The following is a 20,450-nucleotide window of genomic DNA, read 5'->3' on the forward strand; positions in this document are numbered from 1 at the left end:
TCCATTCACAATAACAGCCATGACCCTATGACTTACTAAAGGGCTATTTGTTTAATTTGATCACTAAGTTAGCCTTCTGTGTGTAGCTACCCCCTAAAAAAGAATGGACCCTTCAAACTTCCTCAAAACCTAATCCACAACTGCATGTAGAAAGAATGACCAGGAGGCAGTATGAGAACTCAGATGGGTCATAGAATAGAGAATACTGATAGTCAGAGGTGAGTTCCTTTCTAGTGATTCTTGTCTTTGATTTTAACCTTCTCTAATGCAGTGATAAATGGAGCATCTATATGAAAGAGCCAAAAATAATTCTGCACATCATTCATGAGAAATAAATCATGACAACCTCATCATGTGATAAAACATTGCAGAACATCTCTTTATAGATTATCTATGACCTGCTACCAGGGGCAAATTTCACTTTGTACACACAACCATTTATTAACATAGTCACAAATACAGCATCTGGTCTACTGAGGGTAGCATCACTATGTGGCTACAACTAAGCAAGAGACACAAAAACAGAGTACTGAAGACTTAGCATTCTAGCCCAACAGGCTAAGTATTAATCTGGCAATCAGCCAACTGGGTGACCTTGGATAAGTCAATGATTTGAAAGACTCAGTAATCTGAGGAAAGTTAATATCACTCATCCATTAGTCCTCATGAGGGGAATAAGATGGTACATGGAAACCACTTAAGTTCTGCTGTGTAGAGAAAATGAGATAAGGTTATCTCTTACTGATTCTGGCCTAAATGAAATTTGTGTTTTAGAACTCTCAAAAAATTGTTACAAAAATAGTGTACATAGTTCTTATCTACGTTGCCCTTCCTTCTCTTTCCTTTCTTTCCCTTCCTTTACTCTCTGCCTCCCTCCCTCCTTCCCTCCCTCCCTCCCTTCCTTCCTTCTTTCCTTCCTTCCTTCCTTTCTTCCTTCCTTCCTTCCTTAGTCTGCCTTTCTTTCCCTCCCTCCCTCCATTTCCTCCCTTCTGTTCTTCTCCTTTGCTTACTCTCTCCTTTTCCCTCTCCCTCTTTTCTTCTTCTTCCTCTCCATTTCCCTTTCTGTGCTGAAGATTGAAACTATGGGATCTTGTACAATCTCAATGAGCACTCTACCACTTGAGCTACACCCCTAGCCATTTGCTTTGTATTTTGTTTTTAAAAGAGGGTCTCCTTATATATCCCAGGCTGGCTGGTGAACTTGCAGTCTTTCTATCTGTGCTTCTCAAGTATCTGAGATTACAGGAGTATGCCACCATGCCAAGCTTCTTCCTTATCTATTGCTAGGTAACATTTGCCACAATTATATATTGACATTGACATGTTATTATTAACCTGTTTTGGGATTCCTATGGGTTGTAACAAGCCTCAGATTTTCCCGGTTGGTGCCCTTCAGAGTTTCTAGTACTGGTTAGGTTTAGCTGATATTTTTCTGGTACTGGGATGAGGAGGAGAAATACCAGAGAGGTGGCTTCCATAGAGTACACACTGTCAGCCTATTGCCGATTGAGTTAACCCTGATCACCTAGTTAAAATGGTGCTTTCTTTATTGTGAATTCATTTCCCACGGTCTTTCTTATACTACATGATCTAAAAGCAAGCCACCAAGTGCGTGCTCACTATTGAGACACAGTAGCTAAATAAATTGTACAGGAGATTCATCTTTGTCCTGGTTAGGTTCAAAAAGACAAAAAAGGGTAAGGAAAGAGTAGGCAAAGAGTAGGCTCATCACCAAAAGCCTGTAAAAGGGAGCCTCCGGTTAAAGCTAGACACAGTCCTTGCTTACGATCTGAAGCATTTATAATGGTGTGTCTGAAAGAATGTCTAGTGCATGTAGTTTGAAAGTAAATAATGGTGGTACTAATGTTGGGAAACAAAGTTAGAGCTGCAGTGAGGGAGGGAGACAAGATGGAGTCTCTGCTCAGGGTCTTAACTGGGAGCAGATTTTGGTCTGGTTCTTCTGCATGAGTTTATCTGGTCTGGGAAAGAGGATCAGGTGGGAGTGTTAGTGAACCAAAGCACCCTGGCACCTCCGGATACAGATAGCTGTCTACTTAGACCTAACTCTTTCTTATTTGATCACTTATTTATATCATTATGGGCGTGTGTTTGTTTTTTGTTTGCTTGTTTGTTTTTGTGTTGGCCATGGGGCTTGAACTCTGGGCCTAGGCGCTGTCCCTCAGCTCTTCAGCTCAAGGATAGCACTCTACCACTTGAGCCACAGTGCCACTTCTGGTTTTCTGGTGGTTTATTGGAGATAAGAGTTTCACATTCTTTCCTGCCCGGGCTGGCTTTGAACTGCAATCCTCAGATCTCAGCCTCCTGAGTAGCTAGATTATAAGCGTGAGCCACCAGTGCCCAGCGGACATGTGTTTTATAAATTGGGTTATAATCCAATGTATAAATGTTTGTTGCTCAAATCATGTTGACTTTGATCATTCAAAATCTTTCACTTGACTTTCATATCCCTTTGACATAATTCCAATCTTTCAATTTTTGGTACTAAAATAAATAACAGGATCATCAGGTACTGTCCCTGCCCTCTCATTAGTCATTTCCTCAAAAGCATATTGTTTTGTTTTGTTTTTCTGAGGTTATTAGAAACTAATATCTGGGTGTTAGGTGTGCTTATGGTTCTGCAGTGTTGCGGTTTCAGTGGATAGAATCAGGAAATACACATACTAGCCCACATGTAAACATTTCTTCATAAACACAGCTGCCTTTAGCTCTAGATGAATATACCATGGCTTTTTGATATATTTGCTTTCCTCATCATCTCTCAACTTCTGTCAATTCAGAATTGATATCTCAAGCCCATTACAGAGCAACTTGACCTACTAGAGTGCCTATGTAAGACTTCTGAGTTTAAGTGTAATATGTTTGAGTAAGCTCTGAGACCCTCCCTCAAGGTGATTCTTCTTATTCTAGAGTTATTATTAGTTATTATTAGTTTTCTTGTCTCTGTAAATTCCCTCCTTGGTCTGAGTGGAGTAGCTGACAGTAACTGATCAGACCCTACACGTTTCCTTAATAAATTCTGCCAAGAGTTCCTTGCCTACATGCTCTTAGCTACCTTTGTCTTAGAAGCCACTCAGAATTTCTGTGAGAGCTATTGAGCATAGTCTCACTAGCCATGGACTCTTACAGCTCTCCTAGGATGTTCAAGTTTGATTCGGTAAAAAAACTGCTGTTGGGAGACCATGAGTAAGTGATATCATGACACTCATAAAATCACCACACTGGTGATATAAGACAGGGGTGTTGTAGCCTACCAGGGCAGATAAATCCACCGACAAGATGACTGCAAAATATCATGAAATACTTACCCAGGAAAAGGAATCTAAGATGAATAGCCAAAATATCATGAAATACTTACCCAACAAAAGGAATCTAAGATGAATAGCCAAAATATCATGAAATACTTACCCAGCAAAAGGAATCTAAGATGGATAGCCAAGCTACAATATATTATTTCTAGGTAATACAGGCATATAATAAACCATATAGCTTCTATTTAAACCCCAAAGTGTGTCCATACTTACATTTCATCTGTAAAGAATATTATTAACGCCAGGATAAAGGACAAAGGGATATAAAACCAGTACTATGTTTCAAAGTAATATTTTTATGTACAAAATTCTTTGAAGTTATAAATACTATATGGTATTATGTCAAAAAGTCAATCACAGAAGTAGTGTTACAATGCTAGTAACATTTAAATTTTTATGATTACATTTTTATAACAAACACAGCTCTATACTAGTTATGAGTTGTTACATTAGACCTTAAATAAACTAAGTGAAAGACAAGCAGAATTTTTTTTACCAGTAGCTCACACAGCATTTCTATAAAATCCACTGTTACTAGCTCAGCCTACGTCCCTGAAGCGTGAAACTAGAGAGACCAAAAAGAACAGAGCATTAATGAGAGCTCAGAGAACCATCATAACAATAAACCATGAACTCCTTGTATAGGTAAGAAGAACACTTCCTTCCTATCACCTATAAAAAATAAAGATGGCAGGGCAGGCATTCACCTGCCTCTTCAAATGGGAGTAAAGCCAAAGAGGAATGGTCTTGAAATGGATTCTGACCCAGCAGGTTGTTGATTAAGGAGCTGGTTCCTGATGAATTTTAACAACAAACTTTCTTCACACTCAGCTTAAGCTGCCAGCTCTTTGTAATGTACTCCATCTCTAACAATTACCTGCCAAATGCTTACCACAGACTGGCAAAGATTAGTTACTCCAGGGAGAGTGGTTTATAACTCTAAGATGCAATTTTGTGCCAGACCAGTAATAAAAGCAAAGGCCCACAGCAGGCTGCTCTTGCTTTCTCTCTTTAGAGAAACACAGATCCCTACAGATCAACTGATTGCTCCCAACCCATCCTCAGAGCACATAAACATACAGTGATGGTCCCTATTTGCTTTACATACACCATAATTTCTGGAAATATGAATTAGTCAAATGCAATTGTATTGTCAAGAAACTGTGGCTTCCTATATATCATTATCTATTTGCAGGAGCCTACTGTTTTTGTGAACATAACAGGGTAAATTTTTCTCTTAACAATAGATTATGATGCTGTACTCAGGAAATGCCTGCAATTGTTCACATATGTTAAGACCAGGTGGGATTGAACAATAGAAATTCAACTAATAATGTGATAATAACATAGGCTTGATTAAATGATCCTTCCTTTCTTCTCTTTCATCCTACACAGGAGTTCATTTACATTTTAATAAACTGAATAGAAAATAAAGGAAGGTTCGTATTTTTCTGTGATGTGAGCCCAGAGAATCCTGTAGGGAAAGGGGAAAATGTAATGTTAGAAGGAAACAAAAACTTCACAGATGCTAGAGCTGAATATGATTGAGCCTACACAGTTCTGAATCAAATCACAAATTCACCCTGGAGAAGTATAAAGAGAATTTAGAAGCTTGGGCCTTCAAGCAAAATTGTGGGCATTGTCCTTGGAAGTTATGAAAAAAAAATGACCTGATTAATCTTCCTTCAATAAATCTTAATACTTGAGCAATTTAAAAGAATACAAATTTCATTTTCTTAGCTTGGCATGTTAACAATATAAAATAATTACAGCCCTTTCTATTTTAATCTGCATGACATTCTATAAAATTAAGTATCAAATATATAACGCTGTCAGATAAATGAGACAGCAGGACAGCTATAAATGCCAACAGATCAAAGAAATATATTCTCCAGGGACAATCATGCTTAGCTTAGTGTTTTCCAGAATTCTTTATTCTTTCTTGCTTTATGGTGACATAGAATAATACTTGGTGTGTGTGTGTGTGTGTGTGTGTGTGTGTGTGTGTGTGTGTGTGTGTGTGTGTGTGTGTATGTGTGTGTGTGTGTGTGTGTGTGTGTGTGTGTGTGTGTGTGTGTGTGTGTGTGTGTTTTGTTGGTCATGGGGCTTGAATTCTGGGCCTGGGCACTGTCCCTCAGCTCTTCAGCTCAAGGCTAGTGCTCTCCCACTTGAGCCACAGCACCACTTCTGGTTTTCTGGTGGTTAATTGGAGATGAATCTTGTAGATTTTCCTGCTGGTGCTGACTTTGAACAGCGATCCTCAGATCTCAGCCTCCTGAGTAGCTAGGATTACAGACATGAGCAACTGGTACCTGGTATGTTTTATTTAAGCTGAAGTTCATTGACCCTACATCCATAATGACAGAGTTGTAATAGGAAAATAAGAAAGCCTTAATTTAATCTATTGTCTCTATTTGCGAAATCTGAACATTCAAACTGAGACAATATCATATAAAAATGAAGGGTATTAACGTTAAGTTGGTTATTTTTGCTAACAAATCTCAGATGATGTTTGTACTCGGACCTTACCAGTTGGACAAAGTTGATGCATGCATGTCATGCATGCATGCAAAGAATTACGCATAATTATTGCCACTGTGCTTGAAAGCTGCAGCAGCTCCAATATAGAACCACAGGGATTTTATTGGACCAGTCAATGTACCTCCTTCCCAATCTTGCACCTAAATAAGAAGTAGAGAAGGGAGAAAGCACCTATAAATACCAGATTGATTACTAATGTTAATGTACATAGACCATTCAAAACCATGCATGAATAAAATTATAAGTGAGTTTGGGCATGGAGGTATATGCCTGTAGTCTTAGCATTTAGGAGGTAGAGTCATTAGGTTTGTGATGTTAAGGTTAGCACAGCCTCTATGGTAAGACCTTGTCTCTAGTAAAATATAATCTAATTAATTAACTAAGCCAACTTTCAGGCTATAAGACTGGCATACAAATATCAATATAATTTCCCTATGCTGGTAACAGATATTTTTTTTAATTTAATTTTATTTTATTTGAGAACATACTGTACAGAGGGGTTACAATTACATGGGCAGGATAATGCATACATTTCTTACCAAGCATTGCAGCCTCCTCCTTTGTTTACCCTTCACCTCCCTTCCCAGCCTCCCCCCTCCCCCCCACCCAATCCTTCCCCCCCCCCCACACGGACCTTGTAAAGCTCGTTTTTGACATGACATTTTGTACTTCTCATTGTTGCAACAGGTCCACCTGAATCCTTAAACGACTTGTTTGTCCCCATCTCCTCCACAAGTTATACTGAATCAAATATAGTGAAAGCGGGGGTTACACTGTGGGGGAGGGACATACAAAGCAACCAAGAAATAATCTTATAAATGCGTTAGAAACACATGCATGAAAGAAAAAAACATTAAAATACATATTTAAGGGTTCGTTTTCCTAACATCACATTATCTGACCTTTTCCGCTTGACTCATACATATACTAGATATTGCAAATAAGGGAAACCATGGGACCTATGTTTCTTTGGGCCTGGCTTACTTCACTTAATATAATTTTTTCCAAGCCTTTCCATTTCCTAACAAATGGGGAAATGTCATTCTTTCTGATGGAGGCATATAATTCCATTGTGTATATATACCACATTTTCTTGATCCATTCATCTACTGAGGGGCATCGGGGTTGGTTCCATATCTTAGCTATGGTAAATAATGCTGCAATAAATATAGTTGTGCTGGTAGCTTTAGTGTGGTCTTGTTTGTAAACATTTGGGTAAATGCCCAAAAGTGGGATTGCTGGGTAATAAGGGAGTTCTATGTGAAGTCTTTTGAGGAACCTCCATACTGCTTTCCAAAGCGGTTGAACAAGTTTACATTCCCACCAACAATGAAGTAAGTTCCTTTCTGTCCACATCCCCTCCAGCATCTGTTGTTGTTAGAGTTCTTGATTTTTGCCGTTCTAACTGGGGTGAGGTGATATCTCAATGTTGTTTTGATTTGCATTTCTTTTATGGCTAGGGATGTTGAACATTTCTTCATGTGTCTATTGGCCATCCTTCTTTCCTCTTCAGAGAAGTTTCTCTTTAAGTCTTTCGCCCACTTATTTATTGGGGAGTTGTTTCTTTGAGGGTTTGTTGTTGGGGGGTTTAATTTTTTGAGTTCCAAGTATATTTTAGATATGAGACCCTTGTCCGTTGTATGGCTAGTAAAGATCTTCTCCCAATCCGTGAGCTTTCTATTGATCTTGCTAGCTATGTCATTTGTCCTGCAGAAGCTCTGCAACTTTATGCAATCCCATTTGTCCAACCTTTCTTTGATTTGTTGTGTTTCTGGGTCTCTATTCAGAAAATTTTGGCCTAAGCCAAGGAGACCTAGGGTTTCTCCTATTCCATCCTGTAATGTTTTCAGAGTGTCTGCTTTGAGTTCGAGGTCTTTGATCCATTTGGAGTTGATTCTGGTGCAGGGTGATATATAAGGATCTAACTTTAGTTTTCTACATGTAGTTAACCAATTTTGCCAGCACCATTTACTGAAGAGGCTGTCTTTCTTCCATTCTATTGTTTTAGCTCCCTTATCGAAGATTAGATGGCTATAGGTCTGTAGGTTCATTTCTGGGTTTTCAATTCTATTCCATTGGTCCTGAGGTGTAACAGATATTTTTTTAAAAATGCAAAATACATCAATCATAGTAGCACACACACACACACAAATCAAATACTTGGTGTCTGTGCCCCCAAAGCTAAAAAATATTACCAAGAGCCAGGGGCTGGTGGCTCATGCCTGTAATCCTAGCTACTCAGAAGGCTGAGATCTGAGGATCATGATTTAAAGCCAGCACCAGCAGGAAAGTCCATGAGACTCTTATTTCCAATAAACCACCAGAAAACCAGAAGTGGCGCTGTGGCTCAAGTGGTAGAGTGCTAGCCTTGAGCTGAAGAGCTGAGGGACAGTGCCCAGGCCCAGAGTTCAAGCCCTACAACCAACTATATATATATATATATATATATATATATATATATATATATATATATATATATATATATATATATATATATAATTTATGTTAATATATATATAAAACCAACATAAATTAAGGTGGCTATTATTAATGAACATCTTCTTCTGGAAACTTTTGATATCATCACTGCTGCCTTGATGGAAGTTATGAAGTTATATGTGTGTGTGTGTGACATTTTATTGACTCAATAGCAAAATGTTTGGTACTGTTCTATAAGTGATTAAACCTAAATGAAAAGTCTTTAAATTAGGAAAAAGTGACAACATTTAAATTGGCTGGGGATAAGGGTTAGGTACATATCCACAAATGACAATGAAATGCTTGCTCACAAAACTGGATAGACAAGCCTGTCTCGTCAGTGGTACAGCTCACTTTTGTTACAGGCAAGAAACTGTGCTGAGCACGTGCCTCCAAACAAAAATGACAGTTGTGCTGAGCACTTTCAGTTTCTTTCTCTCAATCTACCAGTAACCCACATCATGTCTTTTCTCATCAGGTAAGAAATAAACCAGAGTTTTTGTTTATGTTGTTATTTCCAGATCCCAAACCCAAGCTCCAGGAGTTCCATAAGGCAGGAAGACACATGTTGAAGGGCAGGCAGAGAAAGGAGGTTTATTAAATGACATGAATGCCATGGGAAAACCCTTCTGCCCATCTTCAGTCATCATCCAGTGTACATACATAAGCTACAGATTTAAATAGACAAAGAATGAGGGGCAGGGGTTGAGAGTATGCAGTGAAACAAATCAGTGTCCAGAAGTGGTCATGTAGCAAGAGGAGGTATCAGAGGGGGTCTTGATCTCACCATTGCTCAGAATGACTCCTGGCAGATAGTCTCATCTCCTATCTACTCCTTCCTGGATTCCAAGATGGCTACCAAATGACTCTAAGAGTCAATGGTTCTGGGCAAAGGAATGAGATACAAAATGGCTGCCTAGCTTTCATCTTCCTTTCAGATGTGCCCCAGGAAGTAACGTTTCTCAGCAAATAAAAATAAAAATAAAATAAAATAAATGGTTTTTAAGCAGCAGTTACAAGAAGAGTGGTCAAAGTGAGTCCCTTAAGGAAGAATCATGAAGTGAAGAGACAGATTTCTCCTCCAGCTATAGCTTGAGTTCTCTGTGCTTTGGTCTTGTTAATATTATGGAAGCAGAAGAATTAAACCTATATGATCCTATGTGGATTGAAACCGATAATTCGTGTGAATGCTTGTGCCAACTACCAAGAATTTGACATTGGAGGAGCAACATACAGAAAATTAAAGGATAATAAGTTCTTCCCAAAGAAAATCTGATCTATTTGTGTTCTTAGTACTGAAGCCCAAAGAGGTCAAGACCCTTGTCCAAGTTCCATCCATGGCTTTTTGGAAATAGACCATTGACAGACAAAGGCAGAAGTACATCTAGATCCAGCTGCTTGGTGGTTAGACCAGAGTTCTCTCTACTGAGTAGTTGTGAATGGCATAGGATGGAATTGCTGATCTTTCTCCCAGCCACTATGAAGATCCTGTCACAGAGGAGTCCCTGCCTTTTCCTACCTCCATGCAAATGCTGTGTCCAGCTTCCTTCCGGGAGCAATTTATAGCCCTTGTTGTGCTTTTGTAACAAAAACAAGACTACTATTTAGAGTTGAGGTAGTTGTTTTCACAATCCACCGTGAAGCAGTCAGGCAGGTGTTCTCTTGGAGGTAAAATAAACACAGTCAACCTCAATTATTTGATTCCATTTAGTATATTAGAAAAGGTAACGGTTTAATGATACCCTAGCGGTCCATAATAGTAAATGCACCATAGAAAAAGAATTACAAAATCCCCCTTTCACTAATAACTCTTGAAACTAGTATTATGAAAAGTCACTAAACCCCAGGGAGTCAAAGCGTTTCCACCTTTGTCCAAGTGACAATGCCATTGGTTTTCAGTTCTTTATTCACCGATCATAAAAATAAAAGCTATTTTGAGGACAAGGGAAGCTGCAACATTCCCAAACGGCAATTCATTAACATGAGCCAGCCTAGCTGAGACTGTGTAGCAGCTGAAGAGAGAGTTCTGCGAAGGGTTGATGCCTTTATATGTGCAGAGCCAGGGAGAAGGAAATGAAACTTCAGACTGACACAAACACTCAAGCTATTTGTATTTATTTTGGAAGAATGTGATCAATTACCTTATCAACATGTGCCTAGGCTTTTGGCTCCTTGTTAGACAAATACTGAGAGGATAGTCTTCTTTGTCATAGTTTTCTGTTGATAGATTGGGTTCCAGTACTCCTAGTTAGTAAGGACAGCTGTGCAGATCTGGAATGATCCCAGAGAGAGGCACAAAACCAGGCTTGGCAAAGACACCAGTGCACAGCAAGATGCCCCTGTCTACTGCCTTCAGGAAAGTGCCTCTTCTGTAGATTCCTATCTCTGCATTAGGCAGACACTGTGTACAGCAGAAAGAACAAGCATCAGGAAGGCATTTTGGATCCTACTTATGACACACTCCTCTCAGCTGGTAAATGGTTAGATTAATATCTATTTGGCAGGATAATGGTGAGCCTGTGATCTCATTTATTCAGTGCTATATGTAGCTAATTCTCAAATACTAGCTGTTACTTGTATTAAAGATATTTGCTATTAAAATCAAGTAAATATCAGTGAAAAATCAGTAAAAACACTTTCTACTGCTCGTTTACATGCATGCATATGTGTGCATATATTTGCATGCATGCATCTGTACGTGAAAATTGCCCATAATAACATCTATAGATAATAGAGGGTACAGGGCTCATGAGGCAGGTATTAGTTGGTGCTGTTCACTCCTGTGTTGTGGAATACTTATTATTATCAATCACTTTTACTCTGAAAAGTGATTCAGTTACATAATCATCCTAATAAGGATCAAAAAGAAAACATGAATCTCACAGAAATCCAACAAGAATTGCTACCTTAGTGCTGATGAATGAAGTGGTAACTAGACAACCGCTGCAAAGACATTGGTACTGGGAACACCAACCTTCACTTCTTGTTTGTTAATATCTTAAATAATAGCTATCAGAACAAGAACAGAAAACTCATGGCCATAAGGCTTATCTCTAACAAGGAATTTTCCATTTGTTACTGAACATTATGTGTTTATTTTTCTTGATCCTGTTATTGATTATAGTTACTACAACTTCAGTTGATGGTGTTAGTATAGGTAGGAAGATATAAATGAAAGGTTCACAACAGAATATCCCATCTACTACCACCTCTCTCTTCCTCTTCCTCACCTTCCTCATTTCTCCTCCCTCAGCCATCTCTCCCTTCTTCCCTCCTTGGAAATTTCTCTAATTCTACTATCTTTAATATCTATCTGCAGTATTTGGGCACTTACAGAGTCACATAGTTGTGCTTGCTTAAAACTTATGAGACAGATGGCACTAATTTACCTGTTTTAATTATACTAAGTATGGAAATGTTGGCAAAGGAAACAAACATTAGAAGCCAGGGATTCTGCCTGACAGACATAAAGTTAACCTGTGTTAATGACATTGCAATTTTGGCAAAGAGCTGCTGGATCTTTGCTTTTCGTCTTATGTAAGTTTCTATGTTTATTCTGTATGACATGACTACAATATACTTTGTCTCATTTTCATCTTTTTATATCTCATTTCATCCTGGAAAACTTCCTTTCAGCCTGAAAAATATTACTTCAGTAAATTACAATTTTAACCATGATGTATAGCAATGGTGGCAGACAGATTTGGTTTTGAATCCTTTATCCCCTCTGACCCAGCTTGAATAATTCTGAGTCTTATTCTTAGGGTGGTTGTATATATAACTTTTTCACATTTTTCGACTTCATCTAAATAGATCATCCCTTCAATAAAACTCTTTAGAAATGTCTATTTCCATCCCAAGCTCAACATCAAAGCCCAAATTCTTTACCATTCCTTCTAAAGACGCCATTATCTCCACCTTCTTGAAATCCCTTTGCTGTCTATTGAACCATATAGGCTGGAGAAAGAGGGCAACTGGCATGGAGCTTAAAGATCCTCTTGCTCTTAATCTCAGAAGTGGATGAATTTGCCCACTTTCCCGGCCTTTTTGAATGCACATGACAGAGACCCCTCAGCATCAGTCAAGTGGACAAAGGAAAGCCCACCACTGAGCACCAAGTCACTGAAACTAAGCTCAAAGTCTCTAAATTATGCTAATGGTATAACTACATCTAATTTCCAAGCTTGTTCCACATGTTGGGTCCATATATGAGTCCTAAAATTTAGCTTTCCAACATGGTGCTTAAATCAAATGCAATACTGTTCCTAGGAGAAAGCCAGGAAATTTTCTATTCATCTGTAGATGGATAAAACATCCACTGGGCTTTTGAAATTCACAGGTAATAGATAAGAATAAAATTAATGTGCTGTATAACTCTTCTATCAAGAAATACTTTTCTTAATACATTCCTAATATTGAGTAAATCTGTTTAAATGCATTTCCAGGCATGTATATAAGAAGAGATTTATACTTCCTATTTTTTTCTTCCCAACTCTGAGTTTCTGTGGCATTAAAGGCGTTAAAAAATTTGTAAATTCACCAAAAGAAAATATCACAAACTGAAATTTCATGAATAATAGATTGTTCTAGAGGAAATGAAATACAAATCCTTTCCCACAACAATGAGTTATGGAAATTTTGATGTAAGTACCAGTGTACCACAAGGGAATAGGAGCTATTCCCATTGTTCCTAAAAAACGTCCTCATGCTATGAGAAAAATCCTTATTTTCACCTTTATGAAATTTGTCTTATATCTCACAAAACCATTATTGACTAGAGGAAATGAAACGCAACAAATCTATTTTCACATAGTGTATGCCACAGCTGGTGCCAGGTACCAACCTCGCACAAGTGGACTTGGCTTCAACTTAGTGTCCTTTTCCTTTCCTGTCAACAACCCTGAAGCGCTTGAGAATTAAACCTGCAGACCTATTCTTCATGACTGTGGCATTGGCAGTGATCCGTTCTTATTGTTTCAGGCAATGAAAGCTTAGAAGAAAACTACGTCCAGGACAGTAAGATGGGGTTTGTCATCAATGCCATCTATGCCATGGCACATGGTCTGCAGAACATGCACCATGCCCTCTGCCCTGGCCACGTGGGCCTCTGTGATGCTATGAAGCCTATCGATGGCAGTAAACTCCTGGATTTCCTCATCAAGTCCTCATTCATCGGCGTGTCTGGAGAGGAAGTGTGGTTTGACGAGAAGGGGGATGCTCCAGGAAGGTAAAGCAGTCCCTTCTATAATTGATCTGAAAAAACAAACAAACAAACATGATCCTTCCAGGTCGGACAGTTGACAACTAGGGTTTCATTCCCACCCCCACACCCCCATAGTTTGGGGGTATCAAAAAGAGATTCAGCTAGACAGCTAAAAGAACTGGGCTATCTCAGCTAGACATTACTAAGCTCATACAACTTTTTAAAACTTTTTAGAAATTCTTCTTTGGGTAAATTCTGACAGCACTTCATCCTACTGGTATCCTCAGCTACAAACTGGCCCTTCCCTTGGGAATGCCTGGTATCTCCCTGCAAGATACTAAAGAGGGAATCTAACTAGTAAGACTTTTTCCCCAGGACCTACCTTACACTAGCTGGCATCATTCTGATTGGTTACAATGCTATTCTGGCCATGAAATACATAGTGCACCTGATTACTACTGAGAGAACTAAGCCTTAGGCAGACATTCTCATTTCTAAGGCTAGTTTGTGATTCGGCTAAGCTGTCAACTAGAAAAAGAAAGGCAATTAGTTCCTTCATAGAATTCAGTATCTTATGACTTCCAAAGGGTAAATCAAACAAGGAGCAAAAGGAAATTAACTCTATATGTACAAATGTAAAATTCTCCTAAAGTCATTTTTCATTATAATCTATTCTACCACACTTATTTTGATGCCATCAATGAGCTCAGATGTAGGTAGGGGATGAGCTTAGTGTCAAGTGTCATGCTCATGCATACAAATTTTCTCAGGAAAGGGATAAACAAAATGGTAGGAGAATTGAAACGATGCAAGAAAAGAGGTCCTCAGTTTGACTGATGCATGGTAGGGCTATAAGCTCAGAGCCCTTATTGTCATTCAGTCTGATTCTATAGCATTACAGCTTTCTGGGAAAGCATATGTTATGTTTAAATGAAGCAACGAATCATTTAATTCTCACTGCTTAAATACATTGTAATCCTTCTTTCTCTTTACATATAAGAAACCTAAGTGCATAGAAACTAAGTTGAAAACTGAGTTGAAATCAGATAGAGAGCAAGTCACACAGGCAATGCAGTCTGACTCTGGGGCTTACAATTGTTTGCTACCTCATGCTGTTCTTAAGCTAATCCTAAAATTAGCCAAAATCGCTGGAAACTTTCTTAATATCGTGGTAGAAAGGCCGCACTTGAAGGGATTGCATGGCTCTCAGTGATTCCCCGCACAGCTCTTCTTTTTGTGTAAGCTTCAAATTCTGCATATAGAGGATCTCTTGTGGAAGCTAAATGAATCTCTCCGTTATAATCCAGCAGCTCTAGGAAGGATGAATGATATGTCCTTGTCAACAATTAGCACAATTAACTTATAGGTTTCTTCCAAGCTGTCAGTAAGGTTGGAGAATATTTTTGATTGGAATGTGAATGGAATGGATAAGCTTGAGAGCATAGAAGCTTAAAGGCACTGAGCACCTTAGGATATGATACCAGGAGGAAGAAATGGATCTCAGATTCAGAACAGGGACCACTCACAACCCTAAACCCACTATTTTAATCCTGAGTCTCCCTGACTACCAGGTCAGATTTGCATTGTAAACCTTTCTCCCTTGTTCTCAAGTAAACATATATGATACAACTAGCATAGGGCCAAATAATTTTTTATACTCCATAAATACACATTTCCACCGTCTTCTACTGGTTAGTCAGGATACACGTGTGCATGTGCAATTTTTCAAATTGTGGTCTTGCTCCTAGCTCCTTTCTCAGGGATGCTATTTTCTTAAGGTTGGTCAGTTTCATCTGTTCAGCTGTTTCTACCACTTCCCCTGCTTCTAACTCCTGTTATTTATGATCTTGTTCCTTCTGTAATTATTGTAGTAAGCCATTATACAACAAAAACTTAACCCGCTGAGGGGGATTAATTTATAGGAGGAGGATATTCTCAAATACAGGCCATGTAAACCCTGGGATCAAAGACAAGAGTAATGTTCATTCCTTAATAGGAAATTTGGGAGGGGGAGGTTTTTGCTTGTTTTGTTTTTAGTAAGTCAGTATTTTCCTTTGGTATCTTTTGGAATTTCTATATTTTAACCAAACTTTAGACTTTTAAAAATGTGTTTTCATACCAAAATATTGTGAATTTCATTTGCTGAAAGCTACTGAAGTGTGAACTATTTCCCTTATGAAAGAGCAACAGATGAGGAAATGGAGATAAAAGTCTCCAGAAACTGAGTTTTACAAAGGAATATTCCACAACTGGCATCACAGCACAGCTTCATTGAAAGTATGTAAGAAAGTGGCCTTATCCAATGTGGAATAAAACACGGAGATTCACAAAAATGAATAAAGAAAACTCACACTGCATATTCACAACAGGTTTTATAGCCATAGACTAAGTATCATGCATCACAAGATTTGTGTGTGCCATCCACTCACAGATAATACCCATCTGGACACCACAGGGCTTCTCTGAAGGATTCTGGTAGGACTCAGGAACAAGGACGATGATAACTCTCTATTAGCCAAAAGCCAGAAGAGCCAAAAAAAAAAAATGAAAAATGAGCTCCAGGTGCATTATTCTATCTTTTGCCTCTTAGTATCTTTTGCTCATTGGGTAAGAAGAAATCTCTCTTATTTTTCTGACTCCCTTATTCTTCTAGGAGACAGCTATTTGTAGCTGCTCAATGTGGATATAGAGAAACCCAGAGTTACACTGCGGGTGACAGGATGCATTTGCACATTAAGAACAGGCAGAAAAGCCAATAAACAGATACTTGTTGTCTAGACAAAAAAAAACTAGGCCAGATACAGCCAATAGATTGCAAAAGCCAACTTAGGCTAATGAGTAGTAGCTTCACAGGGTGCTGCACTGAGCTAGCTTATGAATCTGAATCCGGCTTAGAAAGAACTCCAAGATGTATTAATCAGGAGCCTGGGGGGGAAAAGGGAAGGATGATAGCTAACGATGAGGAATATGTACTAGTTCATTGCCCTCTATTTACTTGGGTTGAACACAAAGAACAAATAGCCATGACTCGTCATAGCCCAGCAGGGTGAACAGAAAAGAAACCTATTGCACAGCCCTGACATAAAGAATCCCACTGCCCAGACAGTAAATTAGCACCAGGTACAGGCAAAGTTTGGGCCTAGTACCACCTGACTGGTAGTGGTTAGTTTGAAGGGAATGGTAATATGGCAAGAAGATGTTATATATATACATATATATATCAGAGAATGCTTAATGGCTGACAGGCAAATGACTATACCAACCTAGGTATCTTCTCAAGTTTCCTATAGCAATGGAAATAACCAAAATATTTTAGTATATTCATGGAAATACAAATGAAATCATTTTGTTATATTGTTATAGTCCATTTGGGCTGCTAAACAAAACATTGTAAGCTGTGTGGCCTACAAGCAGTGGAAATTTGAGGGTCACAAATCAAGACGTAAGGAAGTCCAAGATCAAGGCACCAGCAGATTTGATATCTGGTGCAAACTCGCTTTCTGATTCATACATGGTACCTTCTACTTCTGTCCTTATGTGTTGGAAGGGACAAGAGAGTTTTTCAGGCTGCCTTTGTAAAGGGCACTAATCCCATTCCTAAGGGCCTTGCTCTCATGACCTTTTCACCTCCCAAAGTCTCTGTCTCCAAGTACCACCACTCAGGAATGAGAATTGGGGAGAGAGCAGAATCTCAACACTGAAATTTTGAGTAGATGGAAACATCAGATCACAAGAACTATGGTTTTGTTTCCATTAAAATTAATTTTTATTTTATTATTTGGGTACTGGGGATCAAAACCAAGACATGATACTTGCAAGTCAAGTACTTTGCCACTGAGCTACATCCCAGTCCCCATAATAAATTAATTATTGACATGCCTATGTCCATAAATCTTCAAACCCATGAACCTTAAAGAGTTTAGTGACATTCTTCATTAGTATAATCCACTGTCACAATGTGAGAAGAGGCTCTGTCTCCTACATTCTAACTTCAAGTCCTCTGTTCTTTCCGTTAAGAAATGTCTCCCTCTGACTACCCTGGAAAAGAAGAGATTTGGCCCCCAGAATACACACTGTCTACAGTAAAGAGTATTTTTTTAATGTATGTTATCATTATTATTGTAGTCTTCGCTGTTGTGGTACATTTTGACATTAGAAATTATTGAGATAACTTGCACCCTTTATTTGTTTTCAAAAACTGTTTGTCCTAATGAGGAAAGATGAATTTAAATGTTACTGTGTGGGACATAAAATTCTCAACTTCCTTTCTAATTACAGGTGTCTTTCTCAGATTTCTTGCTCTATTAGCACTCATAAAATGTTCCAGGATTGGCAAAACCTCTCTTCTTTCAACCCACTACAATGAACTGAATGTAAAAAGGAAATTTGAAATGAAAGCAATCAAACTTAGATATAATATCATGAATTTTCATTCAAGGAATAATTTAATGAACAATTATTTTAAAGAGATAATATCTAAGCATACATTTTTGAAAGATAAGCAGAAAGAAAACAATGAGAGTAATACATTCTTTAGAAAATATGGATTCTATTCAGATACAGTCTGTAAAATCAGGGGAAACATCAGAAATAAATTAAAATTTTGACAGTAGCTGGTGTAGGGATATATCGTGATTCTAATGCTTATCCCTCTTCTCTTGGCTAATATCTGTTTGCCAAACTTCTTTTTGACATAATGTCCACCTCATGTAAGAAAGAGTCTTTTGTTGTTTTCTTTGAAGGTACGACATCATGAATCTTCAGTACACTGAAGCTAATCGCTATGACTATGTACATGTGGGAACCTGGCATGAAGGAGTGTTGAACATTGATGATTACAAAATCCAGATGAACAAAAGTGGAATGGTGCGTTCTGTGTGCAGTGAGCCTTGCTTGAAAGGCCAGATTAAGGTAAACACCAGTGTTTTCTTGGATATTACTTATAAAGAAGTCTACTACCGGTTCTTAATAGAGAGAGCCACAGGTACTCTTCTTAAACAAGAAGAGTGTGGCATGTTGATTTTAATAGACAAAAATGAGAAAATGAAGCAAGTAAACTCTTAGATAATTGGAATTTATTTTTTATTAATAAGTTTTTCTTATTGTGAAAATACCGTACAGAGGAGTTACAATTACATGGGCAAGGTAATGAGTACATTTCTTCTCAAGCATTGTTACCTCCTCCTTTGTTTCCCCTTCCCATCCCTTCCCATCTTCCTCCCACCCCACCCCACCAAAGTTGTAAAGTTCATTTTTCAACATAATGACTTGTACATCTCATTGTTGCAATGGTTCCCCCTGTATCCCTATTTAAACAATTTGTTTTTTCCCTTCCTCTCCACAAATTATACCAACATCAAATACACTGAAAACAGGGGTTATACCCTGGGGGAGGGACATTCAATGTTTTTATTACAATAATGGGCTAGAACTTTCATATAATATATGTAGCCACAAGATAAATAATTGAATGAAAAAATTGAAGCAGAGGTTAAAAATCCCAACCAATTAACGCTACTTAGTTCTAGTTCCAGCTGTTACTAACAAAAATAGTGGGGATCTAATGCATGGCCTGGATTGTGAAGGATGTGTTCATTTAATTGTGAGCATCATTACCCACTGCATACATATATGAAAACCTCACATTGAACAACTTCTTAGCTAAAATCTTTATCCATAAAACATTTTAAAATTAAAATTTTTGAAATCAAAGAAAATGTGGTACCAAAACCAGTAGTAGTAGTAGTAGTGGTAGTAGTAGTAGTAGCACTTAGTCATATGCTAGCTATTGTTAAGCTAAAAGCTAAGCAATGATGAACAGGCAAGTAACAAAAGTAACAGAGCTGAAATGAGATAACACTGAAGCTCCATCCTTTCTCTTTTTTTTTTTTTTTCTTACAAGTCCTTTGATTTTTCTGAAGTAAGATTTTTTTTTCTCTTCCTAACCAAAAGAATTCTCAATTTCTACTTATATCCCAGGGTTCGGGGTGGGGGTGACGCAAGTGAGTAACCATATCTTTAGAACACTAGAGTCAATAGACACCAAACCTTAGTCATGTGCTGGATGTGACCTAAGAATTCTCAGTGAAGAAGTCATGAGAACAGTTCTAGCTGTGTCTCGTTGCTATTTAAAAGCAGACTGGACTGGGAACTGGCAGGGGCGTGGATTACATGAACTCATAGGTCTTTCTCATCTCTAATTTTCGGTGATTCATCTCGGGGAGCCGACAGCCTGTCACATAAATGTCACACGGCACAGCTGGACCTGGAGTAGATCGTGTAAGGCTCTGGTCCCTTCATGATGCCTCTAAGCTTCCACACCATTTAAGGTTTGCCTGGTAGCTGCATAATGTCCCATGTGGGGGGAAAATGTCCTATGACTCCTAAGAATGCTGAGGGCTGGAGTCTAGATTCTGTTGTGGAGGGAGGCTCTACTCACTGACATTGGTGGAGGATTTGAAACCTGTAGTCATTTTTAGCAGCTGAGAACAAATGTCCTGGTGGACCAGCTCTGGGTGACTCCAGCTATTTTGAGAAGATAACAAATGTCTGAGACAAACTGCCATAGTTTGAAAATTGAGGGGATGGGTCATGATGGGAAAGATGAAGCATAATGAAAGGTGTGATATTGATCAAGATGCATGGTACTCATAAACCAGCTCATTTGAATTGAAACCCCTTAGTAGAACTACTTAAATATAATACAAAAAGCCCCTCCCATTAAATACCTTGTGTCTTCTCTGCAAAAGTTTTATTTAAAATAATCGTTTTCATGACAAGTACCTAAACCAATGATTCTCCTTTCTAGTGCTCTGATGCCAGGGTGCGAAAGGTCTTCTACCTACGGCCTGGCTCATCCTTGATGTTGTGGATACTGTGCTTTGACAATGGTTTGAGTG

The 20,450-nt window shown here is 38.4% G+C and overlaps 1 protein-coding gene across 1 annotated transcript in view; it reads left to right on the forward strand.

The window, feature by feature from the left end:
- The window catches only part of Grm1 (glutamate metabotropic receptor 1), a 305,542-nt gene that overhangs the window by 236,755 nt on the left and 48,337 nt on the right, over positions 1-20,450 (forward strand). The window contains exons 4-5 of the mRNA XM_042699808.1: positions 13,329-13,575; positions 18,294-18,462. Of these exons, the coding sequence (XP_042555742.1) occupies positions 13,329-13,575; positions 18,294-18,462 (416 nt within the window). The remainder of the gene's footprint in view (positions 1-13,328; positions 13,576-18,293; positions 18,463-20,450) is intronic.

This window comes from Dipodomys spectabilis, unplaced genomic scaffold, assembly GCF_019054845.1.
Source record: "Dipodomys spectabilis isolate Male_0828 unplaced genomic scaffold, ASM1905484v1 ptg000001l, whole genome shotgun sequence".
Taxonomy (NCBI): Eukaryota; Metazoa; Chordata; class Mammalia; order Rodentia; family Heteromyidae; genus Dipodomys; species Dipodomys spectabilis.